The sequence below is a fragment of the Calypte anna genome, chromosome 12 (assembly GCF_003957555.1).
Source record: "Calypte anna isolate BGI_N300 chromosome 12, bCalAnn1_v1.p, whole genome shotgun sequence".
Lineage (NCBI taxonomy): Eukaryota > Metazoa > Chordata > Aves > Apodiformes > Trochilidae > Calypte > Calypte anna.
Window position 1 is genome coordinate 15566220 of NC_044258.1, and position 19447 is coordinate 15585666.

A 19447-nucleotide genomic window follows, 5' to 3' on the forward strand; every position below is an offset into this window, starting at 1 on the left:
GTCCTGCCAGATATTGGGTACAGATCATCAGATCTTGGGTCCCTGAGAGCAGAAAGCTCCTGGAACTCTGCTGCCAACCCAGTGGTCATCTGAATTTGGCTGTTCCAGGGGCCCAATTGTGAGTGGCCTGGGAAGGCAGATTCAGCTTCCCTGATGCTTCAGATTCAAGCAGACCAAGGGCAGAGCATGGTGCCAATCCTGATGTGTTTCAGTTTCCACAGTCACAGTGAGGGGATGACAATTTACTTCTGTAAATATTGCAAGCATCCCTGTGTGTCTCTCTGCAAAAAGGCATTAAGCAGTGGCTGGGACCCAAAAGTCACTCTTGTGGGGCTGTCCCCAGCAAAAAGGATTTCTTTCATTTATCATAGAGACTGTATTCACAGCTGAAAATCTTAGGAAAACAAAGTCAATGTGTTTACTTTTAAACAGCCAAGCCTTACAGGAAAGGTGAAGTGTCAACAGGAGAAACAAGGAGAACTGCCTCTAAAGGGGCCAAATCTGTGGTTAAAAAAATTATTTTTCTTTGTAAACACAGAGGATAAAGCAAAGCTTCCTTCAAGCTGTGCAGTCATTATATGGCAAGTCATGCACATCCTCTAACTAGTCAGCTAAAAAGCACTGGCAAGCCACAGATCACAAACTCTCTGGGTCTTTTTGGTGCTATATATTTTAAGAGGGTTCCAGTCTTTGTTTCTGGTGTTAACATGTATTCATTAGGTGCTCTGAAGGTCACAACATCACCAATAGTAAGGGCATCACTTAGGAAGCTGCAGTTTGTGCATTTCTACAGTTTGATAGAGCAGGAGCTGCCAGGCAAGTGACTGGGAAAAATCCTTACTCCCTTTTCATGGCACTATTATATTAGCATCAAACCCTGCCCAACCAACCAGAATGGGAACCAACTTACAGCTCGTGCAGCTTCTGACAGAAGCTCCAGCCATCGGGGTTGATGCGGGATATGGAGTTGTTGCTGAGGTGAAGCTGGTGCAGAGATGAAAGACCATAGAGAGAACCACTGTTTACTTCTGTCAGACTGTTATACTCCAGGTGGCTGTGGAGAAAAAACAGAAGGAATTGACAAATAAGCAGCACTGGTCAAATGCTGAAGAATTTTTTAACAAAGATTTGGGATTTTAGCCGTTCTTATGCAATCTTCCTTGTCCTCATGTGGATTTGTGATTGTCTGGGCATTTTTTGTGCAAGTAAAGGATAGAAATTCAAGGACAACACAAAGGAAGTGCCAAGAATGAACTGTGACTGCAGAGGTACAGGTAAACTGGGCTTAAAGCATCCCATTCAAGCCTGTTTTTGCAGAGTCTCAGTTGTGTGGCAGCAGTGTCCAGAAACGTGCTGCCTTGATCACTTGTGACCTTGCAAACACACTTGAAAGCCAATCATGGTGGAAGTTTCAAGCACTTCTTTGCAATGACTAAACAATTTGTCCCCTCTCATGGAAAGAACACCTCACTGAGACAGGCCACCTTGGCTTCTAAGTATCCCAAGAAGCAGAATAATCAGGCCTCCAACCCACGGTTTCCATGTATCAGCCAAAACAAATCTGCAGAAGCCAGATGAACTTTTATTTAAAGACCAGCTGAGATCTTACTGAATGTCCAAACTTTCACAGGAATACTGCCACAATCTGAAAACCAGGACATTCTTTTATTGAACACCTGGTAGAGCAATGAGCTTTAGTAAACTGTGGCTCAACTGAACAGAAGCTGCTGTAGCACTGCAGAGTTCTGTGCATGCAAGACACAGCAAGAAACAAGGAGTGGCACAGGTGCCCACAGTCTCTGATGGGACTCTCTGTTAGAATGGAGAGAAGGACAGGATAGCAGGTGAAATTTAGGCTGCTTAAAGGAAAAGAGCCCATCTCTTCAACTTACAGGACTTGCATCTTGGCTAGACCCCAGAAAGCTCCATCAGTCAGTTTGCTGATGTTGTTGCGCTGGAGTTTCAGGACTTCCAAGCTGTCCAACCCCTGGAATGTCAGACCTTCAATCAGGCGGATGCGATTCCGGTTCAGCTCCCTAAAATCATCAAGGCCATACAAGTTTATTAAATCCCAGTCCTTTCTCATGAAGTCATCTGAGCAGCACACAATGGGGACAGCAATGCCAGCACCTCCTCTGTCAACGCTTCCCAGGAGAGAGCAGGAGCACACCGGAAACTTTCAAGCCCAGAGCTGGCTGGGGCAGTCAGCTGGGTGTGAGTGTTTAAATAAACTCACCCTGGGACAGGCTTTCACTACAGAGAAACAACAAAGACAGGGCAGCAATTCCTCTTCATCCCTCCTCTCTCTCTGCATTTCTTTTAAGCCATTCATTCTTCTCATCGATTTTCAAATGTCACCTTCTCTCAGAGATACCATTTGAAGCAAGTGACACCAGCATTATTTCCCTTACAACTCCATTGTTTTTACAGGACCTGCAGCCACCCAGTAAAAATGGGCTCTGAAACAAGCTGGTTCCATAAGAACTGGGAGCCCAAGAGGAAAAAATTATGCCTACGTTTGAAAGAAAAGCTTTCAGTGTCCCTGACAAATGTCACATTTTTTCCTATTATAAGAAACTAATAAAAAGTGAAATAAGCTGTTTCCAATAACAAGGCAGTCTTGGTATTGTGTGCACAAAGATCACTAGATCTTAGTATTTTGTGTGCACAGAGTTAAATTCTATTTTTTTCCCCCACCCTTGGGTGAGGAGGGACTTCTAAATTTTCAGAGTAACTTTCTTCTGAAGAGCAGCATGAACATTATCACAGCACACTTTACCAACCCATGTCAAACAGTCTTATGGATTGCTAGGGCCAGACACACCAGGTAAAAACAGTTCCACAAAGACAGCTGGAAATCTCATTGATGAAATGCACCAAGAGCTGAAGATGGAGCTTTTAAAATGGATATCTCTCTGCCCACACAACACCGACCTAAGGGCAGTTCCCTATTGAGTGTCTGTGTTGAAGAAAATCATGGAGGTGACAACATCAGAAGTTTTGGAAAAGATGAGGAAGCCACAGAAACTTTAAGCTTGCTTTTTAACTGCCTAAAAAGCCCACCATGGAACTTGCAATCAAGCTGAGTGTAATTAAAGTCAAGCAAACAATTAAAAAGTTTGCAGGTATAAAGACTTCTCCCTTGCTGCACTTCCTAGGCTATTCATGAACTATAATTTGCCAGAAAAAGGACTGTAAACGAATTCTGCAACACATCAAGTCTGTACAATTTACAATTAATTCATGTTATCTATAGGGTAAAACAACCAGCTGGGAGACTGTCTCACTCCAGCTTTCAGAGAAAACTTTGTCATTAAACAGACTGAGTTGATTCTCGTTTTTATTACAGTTGTGCATTTGATGCAGATGAATGCAGTGGATTACAAGGTCTCAGTCAACAGAAAGTAACTTCCAACTGAGAGGTAACAGACATTTAAAATTCATACTCTACTGTGTCACACTGCTCAATCCCCAATTGGCTTTAAATCCTACACATATGCAAGCACAAAAGCAGACCCATTTCTTAGACACATCTTGGCTTAAGGCTTTGTCCCTCAGTCAAGAGGTTGCCACTTAAAAGGTGTGAGTTCCAACAGCTTTTGTGGACTTGATGTTAACAGTCTGAGGCTGACCTTTTGCCTCTCAAATTTGACTGAAGGACTGAAATGGGCCTCAGGCCAGACCCATTTCTCCAACAGCAGCAAAGGGGAAAAGTTAAACCATTAGTGCTACTATTTTACACATAAAGCATATTTATAGCTGCAGATGTCTATGTGTCCCCACACAGCTCCTGCCACATGGACCACAGGCAGGACAACAACGATGTGTGTTAACTCCTCCAGAGCACTGTTTTCTCTGCCCAAATATCACCATGGAGCTTAACAACTCTCCCTCATTGCTCTTTTATTGCCACATAAAGACACCTGTGTGGTCCTGAAAAACTAACATGGAAGCTGAGCTCTGTCACTCCCTATTGAAACACCTTCCAAACCTCCCTTGCACCACAGACACCACCAGCTTTCAAGGGAACAGATTTGTCTCAAGCTGTCTGGTGCACAAGATGCTGCTGGTGTCTGGTGCAGCATCCATCCCTTCACACCTGGTCAAGAGAATGACCTGAAAAGCCAACAGTTACAGGGCAAAAAAGGATCCTCTACCAACACGTTTTACTAGATGCTGGCAGAAGACTACTGCATAACGTACTCTAAGTTTTATACACAGTAGGTGAAGAAGGTTGACATTTGGTGTCTGTATCCTCAGGGATGTTTTGTGGCATAAAGTGTGGCTAAGCTTAAAATGCACATTTGTACTCACAGTTGTATTAGCCTGGGTAGCCTGAATGCCTTGACAGGAAGCTGAGTGATCCTGTTTTTACTCAGACGAAGTGTTAGCAGGGACCTTGACAGAGAATCAAAAGCACCAGGCTCCAGGGTGCTGATTCTGTTGCTCCCCAGGTACCTGCAATAAATCACAGCAGAAAAATGAACAGTTCTGTCAGAAATCTCCTTTTATCAGCATCTGGTTGGTCTCCAGACAGGCTGGTGACATTACAGAGGTGACTTCAAATCAACTGGGTTTCTGGTTGAACAAAGTGCATAGTGCCATGTGACCAATGTGGGAAAATGCTCTGCACTTCCCGTGAGCTCCTTGATGTCCTCCTGCTTCAGCCAGGCAACCAGGAGTGGAAGCAAGAAACCAGAGAATATTCCAAGTGCAGGATGACTCTATTCAGTCCCCATTTTCTCCTCAGCATCTGCCTCATGGCTCTTCTGTACAATGACCCTACTCTCAGCCACAGAAGCTGTTTTTTACTGGATAACAGGCAAACATCAGTCACAACACCAGTCTCTTACACATCCTCTTTTAACTAAGGGCAGAAACTTTGGTGCAAACTTGAATGCATGCTGATTATCTGTCTGCATCTCTTCAAAGCTACCTAAAACACAGATTATTTTATCTTCACCTGAACAGGCAAACATCTCTACTGGGAGGGTGTTACTCTGCTTAACACCTGGTTTTCTTCAAGTAACCAATAAGCAATGTCTGTTCTTAACCATTTTAATGTTGAAATACTCATTGCCCCCCCCTTCTTCCAGATGCAAGTGGGCTGACCTAGGACACTGTATATACATTCCACTGGGCAAAGAAACAGGCAGCTCTTCAGACTTCTAGGTTTCCAGCTGTAAAGACACCCACACCAGAAGAATGTAGGATACCTTTTCTCTGTTGCAACATTCCCATGCAACACAATTACCAATAATCCGCATTCTTTACAGTTACAACAGAAAAAAAAAGGACAGAGCTGGAAAAATAACCTGACAGTGGGGACAACATACTACCTTTTAATTCTCCTTTACACTTATTTTTTTTTAAGGAGGTTTGAGGCCCTTTGCTATGGGTAACTGAACAAAAGCCATTCCCAACTCACAGCTCCTTTATGTGAAGTCCCTGTGGGAAGCAGCCGTTTCGGATTTCTGTTATGTCATTGAAACTCAGGTCCAACACTTCCAGGGTAACATAGGGCTTCAGCTGACTTGCTTCAATGCTGCGGATCCTGTTGTGATGCCTGAAACAGTCAGAGGGAGAAATGGAGACAATTTAGTTCTCTCAGAAACAGAAAAGACTATCCAAGGTGGCAGCAGGCCCACAGATTAGCCCCTGAATTCATATTCTCAGAATCGTGGTGCTTCTTCAACTGCTGTCTGAGGAGAAACCAACACCAGAAAGATCCTCCCTAATCCCCATGCTCTTCCTATGGATAGAGAGATGAGCTCACAAATATTTGCAAGATTCCAGACACTTTTTCTGGTCATGATACAAGACTTTTCCGTTCGACAGAGCTATCAACTGCGTTCATCAGTTTTTTCTTCTCCTTTGGCTCAGTCTCCTACAGGCCTGCACTTCCAGAATGGATTTATTATATGTAAGGATTGCAGGGCTGGATTTTTATCCTGCAGACAAGGAGTGCTGATCATCAGTTTAAGCAACCTGCCAATGTTTTACAGAGAAGATGGGTTTTTCAGAGCAAGGAAACAAATTAAGTACATATTACCTACCCAAAAGTTCTAAAACATTGCTTCCTTCATTCCTAAGGATTCTTCTGAAAACTCTGAGCTTTGGACTATGCTACAATGATTTGCAATGAACTGTAAGAACACTGTAACTTAACACTGTAAGAGGGCTTGCAAACATTTTTGCAAATGTTTCCTCATCTTTTGCTACCTTTGTCCTATTGTGCAATTAGGATAACTCTGCAGAGCCAAGGCTTTGCCCAAGCATCAGCTGCAGGATCAGATTATCACAGAATCCCAGACTGTTAGAGGTTGGAAGGGATGGTCACCTGCATTTGCTGCCTTACCAGTACCAGCCTGAAGGATTAAAACTCATGTTTTTCTTTAGAGAAGTTACTACAAGCTTCTCCTCAGGATTTCCTCGGCCGTCAAACAGTTAAATACTTTTAGACCTCATCTGTGCTCACCAAAGGCTAACTAAAAATCCCCTGAGTCTTCTGGCCTGAATCAGTAGAGAGAACAGTAAGCAATTAGAAAAAAAAAAACAACATTGTGCATTAGTCACAAGAAGCAGAGCACATGCCTGATGTGAATTTAGAGCAGTCACTGATATTACTGGCAAGGCTGTGAGCGAGGCACTCCAAACAGAAACGCTCACCAGACACTTGAGAACTTGCTGAATAATAAGAGATAGCAGAGAGGGTTCAGACAAGTACTGTGCCTTAATCTGGCCAGCTACCCACTGAGTAACCAGAAGAGGAAACAGCAGCCAGTGAAAGCACTCTTGAATGCAAATTGGGTCGTTCCAGCTCTGCCGACAAAGCATCAGCTCTCTGAAACAAAAAACTGAGCGATGAGCTGACCACAGCCTTCCAGGCACTGAAGCTGATGGGTGCCTAGGAACCCATTTTCTCCAGTCCCACCCCTATTTCAGGCTCTCCCAGCAGTTCAGACAAGCCCCTTTCAAAGAAGACATCTCTCCTCAAAAGAAAGTACCAATAGTTCATGGCAAGGGACCCATTCCCACACTCTGATCTCCACCATTACTCTCCCTGTTATTAAAACCAGATTGTTTCACAATACATTTACTGGTATCTGTAACAGGATGAGGGTAAAAACTGCATCCTCAGAACAATTTATTTTCTGGAGACTCACTCTTAAAGCAGCCAAGCACACAACCCTTACTGGGAAACATTCACAGAAATGCTACTTTGACTGAAGTGTTTAAATGCTACTTAATTCAGTGCAGGCTCACAAGACATTAAGGATGAATTTTACACCACTATAGCAGTGTGCTGCTAATACGATGCAAAAAAGTGTCAAGAAAATCAAAAGAAAGTAATAACTTATGTTCCCAAATTGGTTACTCCACAGGTTAAAGGCATACAGATCCCTGCAACCACAAAGTGTATAAAAGGCAATGATATAGCAACTATCCAAATGACCAATATTCATTTATAGGTAGGAATAAAGCCTGAATTTTCACATCCATACACACAGAGGAACAGTGCTCCAGTGAACTTATACTGTAGTGAGGCTAAAATGCAAAAAAGTTTGCTATACCCAGAATTTTGTGACCTCCATAATTTGAACACATGGGCAAAGGGGATTTCTTTTCCCCGAGAACCAGTTTCTTCTGCAAGGAACTTGATCAGTAGAATAAACAAGTTCCAAAATGTCAATCTTTTTTTTCTCCTCAAAAGAAGAGAGTCCATTTAACTTGTGTGTGAACCTGATTCACAGAAGTACCTCAACACAGACCTAAATGAAAGCAAACCCCAAGCATGTTTTCTGGAGCTCTCCTGAAACAGGGGCTGCGAGTTCAACTCTGATCTCATCTAGGCTGTGATGAATCTGGTTGTAAATTAACAGGAAATGAAAACTTGTACAAATAAAGGTGGAGAAACTATAAATTACCTGACAATCCCTGTGCAGGGCAGCTAAGTCTGCAAGGAACCGAAAGCACAGAGTGAGTTTGGACATGAATTGCTCTTCAGAAGCCAATGTTATTTTTTTCTGGAGTATTAATATTTCTGTGCTTTAGTTGCTCAACATATATCCCATCTGCATGCCTGCTAGATCTCCCAGCCAGCCCCAGAAGACAGACTTTAAGAAGGGAAGAAAATGACAGGAAAGAACTATTTTATTTGAGCTGTGTTCACAATTTCCAGGTGACTTCTGTCCACTTGCCTCTTGCTTTTCATGTGCTACAGCTGGCAGATTAGATGGATGTATTATTTCACACAGGAAAAAACCAGGCTCCTTTCTCTCCCTTCTCTCAGTCTCCTTCAAACATGGGCTGACTCCAAATGCAACTCTCGGCTCCAAACACCATTCCCAGCCAGTCCCAGCTGGGGAATGTCAGACAGTTTGCTGAAAAGCACTGCAGCCTCTCAAAGCACTGCACTTCAAACAAAAGCAACCCGACTGACTTTTCCTATACACAGCATGTGATATGAACACAACATAGCCCAAACCTTTTACTAGCTTAATTCTATTTTTTCATTCTTTCAGTACGAGGAGAAACGTGATTTAACCCTTCTTGTTACTACTTGGATGTCTGCCTCTGTTCCTAATCTCAGTGCAAGGGTGTTTCAGAGAAAAAAGACCAGTGACATTCTGATCTTACCACTCCCCTTTAGTGGTGACTGGGAAAGGGTTGGAATTTTCCCAGCTAGCTCCTTAGTTTACATTTTGTTGGCTTCAAAGGTGAGAGATCAGATTTTAGTACCAATTGCAGCAACCAGGCTTTAAAGTACAAATTATAGGTGCTTCCACAACCAATTCACCTCCAAGTGTCTTTTCCTCTCCCCAACTCCTTAGGTATCACAGCCTGGAAACAGCTTTCCCTGGCTCACTGTAGCCAACAGTTACCTCCAGAGTGTATGATGACAGAGCTTCAATGTGAGATTGAGCAATTAGAGCCTGAAGCAGGAGCCAAGTCTCTCAGTTTCTATTCCCAGCTCTGGCACTGACTCATCTGCCTTGGGCAAGTTTCTTAACCCCTCTCTACCTCTGGTTTATAAATCTGGATGGGATTGTAATATCAGACTATGATGATGCAGGACTGCCTTCACTGAGGCTTAAGAGTTTGGAGTTAAAGCAGCTGAAGTGAAAAGAGAAATCACAGGAACCAAGGAGCTCGTCCAAGTCCATTTGGGTTAGCTTGTGATTATGGGAGGATCTGGCTAACCAGTTAAACTTCCCAGTTTGTATCCAAACTCATACCCAGAGACATCCCATTTGCAGCTAATGCAGATCTTGAACTGCAACACTTTAGTTCCAAATGAAGGCAACTCCACGTCAGCAGTGGATTGCTTTCCTGCCCTGAGCTGCATGTATCTGGCACTTGCTCAGAAACTGCTTTTCCCTCAGGTCAGTACCCGTTATAGAAGTAAAGGAGATGAAAGCTATCAGGGTAGTGACCCTCCAGCCACCACTGCTTAACCCCCCTGCACCCTGGGCCAACACTGTGAGGAGCTGCAGCATCTCAGCCCTTGCACTTTGCACCACTCTTGAACAGGCCCCTCAGGACTCCAGGAGATTCAGACCAACCTCAGCCAGCTCTTTGCTGAACCAAGCCTGACCAGACCATGTCAGGAAGCAAACACAGGCTCTATGCTACTCTGGGCTAACACAAGACAGAAAAACAAGTGAAATATTCCCGCAAAGCCAAAGGGTGTTTGGGTTTGCTCTAAGTCAGGAGGGAGCTGAAGGGGGTGGCAGCAAAACAACAGGTGTCACAAAGTCAAAAGCTTGCAGCATTTCCAGGAATCTCAGCTTGTATTTTAGAGGTAAAATTACACTTGAATCCCAGTGGGTTTCCTCCTTCCAAGCGTCTTTGCGAATATTTATTTGATAAACAAGCTGTGAAACGTTTTCCACTAGATCTAACGGGAGAAGAATTCACCTTCCTCTGTGCAGCAAGGCCGTCCTTTGGAGAACACTAATCAGTTTAATTTAGACCGTGGCTTCAAACGACTTGTGTGAAATCGATGCAGAGAGCAGTGCAAACACACTCCTTTGTTGCTTGAGCCACATTCACCTCCCCTCAGCAGCTGCCCCTTAGAAAGCTGACAGCGGAAAATCAAAGCAAGCAGCCCCTTAGATGGGAATGTACGAGGGGCTTTGGTTGGATCCATTTAAATACAATCAGCACAAAACCTCCTGATTTAGACAAAGCTTGAATTAAGGCTGCCTGGGCTGCTGGGTGTCTGCGGAGCAAATGTTTGGTGTGAAGCGAGGCAAAAGGCAGAGAGAAGTCACATGCTTGGCCTTCATGTCGTGTCAGTTTACAGAGCTTGCTGGGCTCAGGAAAAAAAAAAAAAAAAGAAAAGGCAAGACATAATACAGCAAACCTATTAAACCAACACCTGTTATAGGCATCAAAAATAAAATCGAGCTTCAAAAGAGAGGCTCTGCACCTCGGGTAGGGTTCTATTAATACGGGAGCACATTTTAAAAATTAGCATACAAGGGAGATCACAAGACTTGAAATAGAGAGATTAAGTTGTTCACGTTTTGGTTAGGATTTCCATACTGGGAAAGTACTGAGGAAACCAAATCCTAAAGCCAGAAAGAATTATGGGGTTTTCTACTGAAGGACAGGCAAGGTTTGGTGTCAGAGACAGGCCACAGGAGATCAAAGGCACAGGAACAGAAGAAGGATCACATACACTGTGACTAACTGATGCCTGGAGTTACCTGTCCTCCTCCTCCTCTACCTTCTCAAGTCAGAGGAGATTCAATATTGGTCCTCCTAAAAACACAAGAAGATTCAAGAAACAGGTTCCCACGTTCTCACCCTAGATAATCTTGCCATCTGATTTTAGCTCATCACTTACTACATACAAAAAACAAATTAAAAAAAAAAATCCATTTCAGAGGGGAGTGGAGTGCCTGAGCAATTCTCCTGACATGATGGTAACTTGGGAACTGGTAACTTGGAAGATGTGTTCATGTTTAAAACAGGAGTTGTAACTTTTCAACTTACTGTTCTGATCATATTATTACATCAATAACTAAAGATCCATCCCAAATGCTTCCTATTAATGTATGGAAAAAAAGGAAGTGTCATTGTGACCCAAACAATCAGCTTTGACTCGAAGTTCACATGGTTTGTCAATACTCATTTTTTTGTATGATATTAACATGTTACTTATAAAAAAATTTTGCTTCCAAAGATTTTTGTTTCAGAAAGATTCCTCTGCTGTCCTGGTATTTGTGAAAAAACTCTGGAGTAGTGAAGTTATCTCTGCAGCAGATGATAACATGAGCAAGCAGGTGCATGCTGGAAATCTGGGGCACATCATCCCTGTGCTCAAGACCTTTCCTGAAAGACTGAACTTCCCAAAGTGCACAAGCTCCTCAGCTGCTCTGGGAAAGACACCCTAGAGCTATCTGACACTTGGCACTGTCCTGTCAGCCTTGCCAGGGTCATTCAGGAGGCTCAAGATTTTGCACAAACAAGAATGTACATTTTTATCCAACACAAAACGTGCTGCATTTGCTTATGGGAAGAGCCCCACTGCCCTTTCAGAGTAAAGCTGCAGATGGGTTATTGTCTGGGCAGGAAGCAAGGATGCATGGAAGCAGCCCCCACTTTTCTCAGATGCTCTGAATCACTCCTTCCCTGAGGAACCCTGGCGGATTCCCAGGCTGCTGTGGATACAGCTCTGTTTGTTCAGGTGCAGGCTGCACACACAAGAGCAGAGCAGTGGCAGCCCAAGCAGTCACTGCATTTTGGGGTCAGCCACAAAAAAAAAAAAAGCCACCCACACAAAAACAAACAAAAAAACCAAACAAAAAACCCCCATGTTTGTGTAACTTTTACAGGTAAAGGTTTACATGCTTTACATGACTGTGTGTGAGCATATTCCCTCTCCCTACTGCCCTTTCAGAAAAAAAGCCTTTTGAGGATGTAGGAAACAAAATCTAGGATCCACTCTTTTCCTCTAAAACTGTCATACATAAGTATAAAACAAGACCAGGCTGAGAAGAGATAGTTCTACTATACCAAACTATGGCAGAAGGTCTAAAGACATTTTCCCAGCTGCTGTACATCAGCTTCAAAATTGATACATTTCAGGCTTTCATCCATCAGGTTATGTTCTTGCCTTGTGGTGGTAGGTTAGGATGGACAAGCATGAAGTAATCATCCCATATACACAGACTGAGACAAACAGGGGGTTCAAGAAAAAGTGGTTTTATTATTCCTTCCTTTTTAAGAGGAGAAAAAGAAATGCAACTTTTCATGATGAAGTAACTGCATCTGCATTTCTGTTCCAAATCATGGACATTTGGAGTCAGATAGCAGTCTGGGAGATGAGATTTGCTCATTCATCCCTTTGGACCTGAGAGCAGCAGCCACCTGCAAGTCAAGTCAGCAACACTGCAGAGGGCTGGATTATGAACTCTTTATTCCCCCAGGCAAACCATTACTCACACAAATAGTTTCACTGCAGTCAACAGGACTATTCATGTGAGACCAGTGTGACTCAAGGGCTATGTTTTCACCATCTATAGGAAGGGCTACCCTGTGGCCATCCACAGGACCCAACTCCTCTGCCTCTCCCTCACCTTGGTGGACTGCAACCATTGACCCTGCTCCAGTCCAAATGTGGCGCAGAAGCTGGAGCAGTTCCCTGTGTCCCATCCCAAGCAGGGGCAGCATCCTCTTTTCATTGTCATCATAATCAAGTTCTGTGCTTCTAATCAAAGAGGGCAGCATTTTAATTTGAAAGCCAAAAGGGTCCGAGGATCACAAGGCATGTAGATACTTTTATCCCTAAATCCTGATGCTGATTCTAGTTTCTCTTTGTGTAATAAATGATCAAAGTGAAGATGATCCACCACAGCCTAGTGAGTGCATGTGTTTTGTGGGTGGTTTTGTTTTGTTTGTCTCTCCGCAGGAGCGAGGAGGGGAAAACACACAAGCTGAGAAGCAATTTAAGTGCAAACCAAATGTAATGACTCTGCCCATGATGCTGGGACATTAATCCAAACTGTAATTACAAGCAGACTTTTTGATAGTATGCACTGCTTGTGTCTGAAAGCCATGATGCAACCCAAGGGGTTTTTCCCCCAACTTTGACAGGAGCACAATGAAAACATGTGGATTTAACAACATGAGCTCTGTGCCCCTGATGCTCAGGCAGGTAAATAAAGGACAAAACACCAGAGTTATGTTTACTCTTCAGACCAAACTCTTTAAGGCTCGTGCAACTTACAGCAGAAGTTGCTAAAAGATTTGCCCCTTGAAGAAGGCAGCAGCTGGAGAAACATTTTTGACTGGCCAGTCAAACTCCTGTTAACACTTTAGAGATGTAGATAGGCTGGCTGGTTCCTCTGTTCCAACATGACACACACTTGTGCTCTGTTGAAAGGGCTTATCTCTCTTGTCAGCAAGGTGGCCAGAACAGGGATAGCCTCTGGGCAGACCTCACTGTGAGCTCTGCTCAGCCTGCAAGGAATAGCTCTGCTGTGGAAAAGCAACAAAACAGCTCTTCTTAACAAGTCCAGCCCTCCTGTTTATTAATAAAGTGGGAAAGATGGCTTCAGGAAACTGCAGATCCAGGTGTCAAAAGATTCAGGGAATAGAGAATGAGCTCTGAAGTAGAACTACTATTGTTCTAAGCCAGGCTGGAATAAAACACTACCTGTTCAAGCTTCCCTAGAGCAGATTTTGTAAAATAAATGGTAAGCATTTACTGACATTTAGCCACTAAGTCCTTCAGGGTTCTTTAGTAAGATCATTTACTTCTTCATCTCCTCTTATTTTCAAAAAATAAGACAGCTGTCTCAAGTACAAACTGGAGGGGAATAAAAACATCTTCATTAAGACCACCAAAAGGTATTCTGTTTTTCAGGACACCTGAAAAATTCCAGAAGTCCAGTCCCTTTCCCTTGTTCCTGCTAGTCACCCCTCCATTCAGCAGCTGCTTCTACACAGCACGTGATGTGTGGTACACAGATTGGACAGTGGAAGATATTTTAAGTCTAACAACAACAAGCCATTTATAGATTCTCTTTTTGCCTTCCAATGTCTTTTTCTTTACTCAGATCTGACCACTAAAACAGTTGACTTTTAATTTGTACACCTCTACACTTCTGCTGCACTTTCCAGCTGCCTTTGCTATTTTTTCCCTGACGTGCAATTGAACATTAAATGGTTTGACAGGCAGAACATGTACTCACCCAACCACTTATTTCCAATCAATATTCACGTGGAATTCCTGTTAACAAGCAAGAGTTATGCAGACACTTGGAAGGGAGGGTGGCTTTTTAAGTGATCACTTCATCTGAAGGCATGACTGATCACTTTCTCACCTGCCTTAACCAGAAATCAGATTTTCAACCCCACATACATCAACGGGGCTATTTTACAAGAGTAAGATCATAGTATTTATTGTGACCTCTATTGTTTGTCTCTGCAATTAAGTGGGAATTCAACACGGGTTAAAAATAACTGAATATAAGCTGGCTATGTGCTGGATTTTCAGTTAGAAGTGAGCTTCCTAGAGTTTTTTCTCATCCTTTCCAGCCTAGACATAGCAGGATTAGATTTTAGCTAACACTGTTCATCCTAGTGTTTCTTTACCCTGAATTACATACTACTCCTAATGGTGCCAGTGGAAGCACTGATGGAAGTGCTAAACATCATACAGAGCAGAAGGTATATAGCAAAACTGATGTTTTATTCACTGGGCTTTGAACCACATAAGCAGGATTCATCTTTTAACACCTTGCTGAGACAGCTTTAGCCTTGTTATATACAGAGAAACTGTTCTCAAGCCTTCCAGGACACTTGAAAGTAAACAAAACAGATTTGGAAAGTGCTTTAAAGAACTCTACTTTTTAAAAAAAAATTCACAGTTCTATCCTCATTTCTTTTTTCACTCTTTCCTAACAATCTATTTATGACTGCTGCTGGGAAGCAAATGGTAGGCTAGGCACATCTTACTCTGAGCAAGCACTGCTTGTCTAACAACTGGAATAAAGAATCATAGGAAGGAGGACTAACTGGGCAATCTCAGAAGGGAGCAGAGAAATAAACAGCACAGATACTGATAGTTTCCTGCTTTTGTGTAATCTTGTTACAAGACTGAATCAGTCAAGATTTCAGAGAGAAAAATGGGTAGAGAATTCTACCCAGAAATAACCTGACTTGCTTTTACTGCAGATGCAGCTCTGCTTTTACTCACCCCTCACCAAGCTAAGTTGCCATTACCAGCATTTTTCAGGGAGGAAACTCCAATATGCTAAAAACATTCAACTCAACAAATCAGTTATGCCTGAAATCTGCTCAATCTGTGAAGACTAATAAAGGAATTGCTTTTCTGGACATGTCCTTTATTTGCCATATGCCATTAAATAAGACAGTCAATCTACCACAGATATTAATAGTAAGTTTGGGCTATTCTGAGGCTCAAATATGAGGCTATTTTTCATACTGACCTTAACAAAAGATCATGGTCACACGTGACCCTAAACAACTAACCAAGGCTTGATCTGGAGAGGGACAGAACTTGGAAATCTCATGCACTGTCCATGACACACCTGCCCAATGACAACACAGCAGAAGATCCTTTATGTTCACAAATTACAACTGTCCTGGGGCCATATCTATTCTGTAGCTCAGAGGAAGCAGATCTACCCACACAGGAATGCACTTGGTCTTAGGATATAACCAATACATGGAACAAACAAGATACTGTTCCAGTATTCCAGCTCCTTATCTCATCCTCCTAGCATGGCCTGCTAGACAGAGATGTCAGAGCAGACATAACCCAACTCAAAGCAACTCTATACTCACAGAAGAAACTGCCACGACTGCATAAGATGGTTCTCCTCTCTACTAAACACATAATAAAGTATCCTCAAGGGATAACTGGTATTCCACAAGCTGCCACAAACTTTCACTATCTTCTTCCTCTGGCCAATTTTTACATGTGCCCAGACTGCTTTCTGATGCTCTTCTGTTGAGTCTAAGGACTGTGTGCTTTACTGCTGTAGCTTTTCCAGAAGAAATAACTCACTTCTCATATCCTTTGCCATTTCCATGCACTCACATTATATCTGAAAGCTTGAAAAGGACGTGCAAGTGATTAGAACAGTTACAACAGCCCAAATGAAGTCAAAACAGCATCTCTTCTGGAGCTTGGGAGCACATGATTAATGAGAATTTCCTCCACTGGGAAAGGCTCTCACAGTCTTTGGCCTCAAAAACTAGCAGACTTTACACACCAGGGCCTTACTCTGAACTCTGAGCAAAAACAAACAAGAAAGGTGGGTTTCAGAATATCTTATGCCCGTATGCTGTTTGCATACTGAACAACCTGACTGCCAGCATTCTTTCTATTCACCTTTCCACACTGATGTATTCACATCCAAAAGTAGAAGCTGTACCCTGTAGCATGGACTGAATACTCAGAAAGCAACACTCACTCCAGCTTCTGAGGGGAATTGCCTGAGTAAACACTGAGGAATTGGTCCCTGCAGACATTATACCACAGAAGTGATGCAAGCAGGGGTGGAGGGTGAATCTGTTCCCACTGATGGGTCTCCACCTGCATACACCACTTTGCCTTACTTACCAGAAAAAGCTTTCTTTGTGAAAGTAATTAATTATACAGCATAGAAGGCAGTGTGGTTTTCTGAGCTGCCCAAGACACGTCCTGCACACAAGCAGAGCCTGCTGACTTCAACTGGACCCTGCACACGGCTGCATCTGAGTCATCTGGATTTTGTGCTTACGAGTACAAAACTGCTTGCTGTGACCCAGATGGAATTAACAGAGTATTCTCCTTATTTCTAATAGTTAGATCATCCCTTTTTGACTCCAGGAAAGATGACTTGCAGACTAAGTCTCTTGGGGGTCAAGGCAGTTGTTTTGTTTGTACAGCAGTTAGAGCAGCAGGATCCCAGGCCACAAGTGTCCTCTGAGGCTGCAACACAGAATCACACAACTTGGAAAAGGCCACAAAGATCACTGCATCCATCCATCCATGTGTAGGATCAGGTGAGCTCAAACCACAGTTCTTCATTTAAGCCCAAACTTTCCAACTACCAACACTGCCTACACAGAGGTTTATACTCTGCCCTAGTCAGGAACATGAAGTGAGCTCACACACAGCTCAGGCTCAGATGTACTCTATAAACAGCACAGATGCACAGTTTTGAGCTGTAGTTCTCCTGGTACTCAACTAAGTCTTCACCATCTTCACTTCAAAAGAAAGGACAAACTGAAGTAGCACATCTCAGCACGACCTCAGCCTCTGGCAAAAACTTGGGGAAACAAAGATGTATTTGCTACATCACACTTAGATCAGAGCACAGTAAGACAGGTCTGGCTTGGATGGAAGCAGAACTGCAGCTCAAAGACTCCAATGGGTCTTTAGAAAGAGGCTCTAAAAACCTCATTTAACAGTACTGCAAATAGCACTGAAACAACAGCTGTTTTTCCAAACCTTCAGTAAGAAAGAATGAAGAACAGCTCCAGGAGGAGGAGTGATAGCACAATCATGATTCTGCCATATTAGGGATCTCCAAGACCAGCCTAAACCTGTACAAAGGTTAATGAGATGCAATGAAAATTAATGCCAAAGTCAAACAAGAAACAAGGGTCGCTAACAATGCCTCATTTAACCAGAATTATAATGAAATCCCCACCACTTAAGAGGTGGGGACCTCCCCAGGAAACCATGCAATTCAAATGGAAACATTACTCCTGATGGAGAAATTACTGGCTGCAGTCTCTAACCCCTCTTGCTGCCAACATCAGATGGAATACCAGAATATTCTCCTTTTCATGAGGACCACATTGCCCCAGCTGGCATCTGAGCTTCCCAGTCCTTTCAAGCAGACCTAGTGTGTTCCCTGCCACTCCCGGTTTCCAATTCTCCATATATCCATGATGTATTTTGCCTGTGGCACAGTAGATCACTTACCCTTCTCCTATTAGCCCTCTCTGTTTAATTACATTTTAATGTGAATTGATCTTTACATTAATGAGCCTGTAAAGAAGATTGATTTTCTTCAAGAGACTTTTATGCTCAGTTTGGCAGCAGGCTGGTCCTATTGATTTCACTTTCCTCAGTTAATACAGTGCAGAGTGTCACTGCATCCTCTGTGAATCAGCTAATCCTATTTCACACTCTTTTGCTCCAAAAATCCCTATTCTGACTTCCTTGTTATCTGTGCTTATTCAGAACAAGATCATGGGGCCAAAACACCTCAAACAGACTGTTGCTAACATACAGCTACTTGCCTCGGGTCACTGTCCCCTTTGTTCCTAAATGGTTGGGGGCTTAAAAGACTTAGGGTGAAAGACATGGAAGTTATATTTGAGTGTTTAATCTGGTAACTTCCTTAATTCTTAGCCAGCTAAGGATGTGGCACAGTGTGCTCTCTTTACCATGCTTGTCTCAGTGATCTGGTTAGCAGGCTCTCCACCCGTGTTACAGCCTGTGCTGGTGTTCGTGTACTGGAGGATGCTGACTGAATCAGGCTGGCCACCCCAAAGCCAGGGCAGAGGACAAGGATCCACTTCCATCAGCCCATGCAGACATCCCAGAAGTTCTCCAGGATGCATTTACTCACATGGAGGTGCATGAAGCAGTAGCAGACAGGCCTCACAGTAAGGGCTGAGCTTGCACCTGCACAGAGGTTTGTAGGAAACCTGTAGTAGCAGACTAACACAGAGCTGATTGCAGCTCAGGTCTTCTTCTTCACTGGCATGCTAGAAAGGTTTCTTCAGATTCTCCACACAAGTTAGTGAGGAAGCTGGATATAAACAGGCTCAGTTCTGCTGCAAATAAATGGTTTCCTCCATCTTCCCCTTCCCCACCAGATCAGGTAAGAGTCCTCTCAAGAACCTTCAGAGTTAACACACTAGAGTTGCAGCAGAACATTGGGAAGGGAAATCCTCAGCCAAAAGCATGTCAAGGAAAACATCCTGCCATCAACTCCCAAATGTCCAAGTCTAGGAACTGTAGCTAAATTACAAATGCTGTGGGAATTTCAGGCAAGATTCTCCTCTCAGCTACTCCAACGTAATTTCGGAATGAATCCAGATTCAGTCTCTCTCTCCCCCTCCCAGCTGAATTTCCTGGCTTTTCTTTGCACTAACAGATGTCTGCATTTAATATCTGTCTTTATTTGGTAACCCATACATAGATTATTTTTCCCTTCTGTTCTATTAAAAGCCTTATCAAGTCCCTTATGTTTGCTCTTGTTGAGATGGAAGACTTTGGCAGTCTTTTCAACATGTAAGGCAAACAAACTGACTCTTCAAGGAATTATTAAACTTAACTTCATGGCAGTACATTAGGGCATCACATGTTTGATACACATGTTATGCCTGCACCCATCTGCAGCTTGGAACAAAGATTTGCAAGAAAGCCTTGAGAATTCTCCCTCCAACAGATTCCCACATG

General features: G+C 43.1%; 1 protein-coding gene across 2 annotated transcripts in view; it reads right to left on the reverse strand.

Moving 5' to 3' along the window:
* LRIG1 (leucine rich repeats and immunoglobulin like domains 1) overlaps positions 1–19447 on the reverse strand; it is an 86357-nt gene that overhangs the window by 25231 nt on the left and 41679 nt on the right. For both annotated transcript variants that reach the window (XM_030458196.1, XM_030458195.1), the window contains exons 4-7: positions 5429–5566; positions 4315–4458; positions 1893–2036; positions 911–1054 (exon numbers count right to left, since the gene is read on the reverse strand). In XM_030458196.1, the coding sequence (XP_030314056.1) occupies positions 911–1054; positions 1893–2036; positions 4315–4458; positions 5429–5566 (570 nt within the window). The remainder of the gene's footprint in view (positions 1–910; positions 1055–1892; positions 2037–4314; positions 4459–5428; positions 5567–19447) is intronic.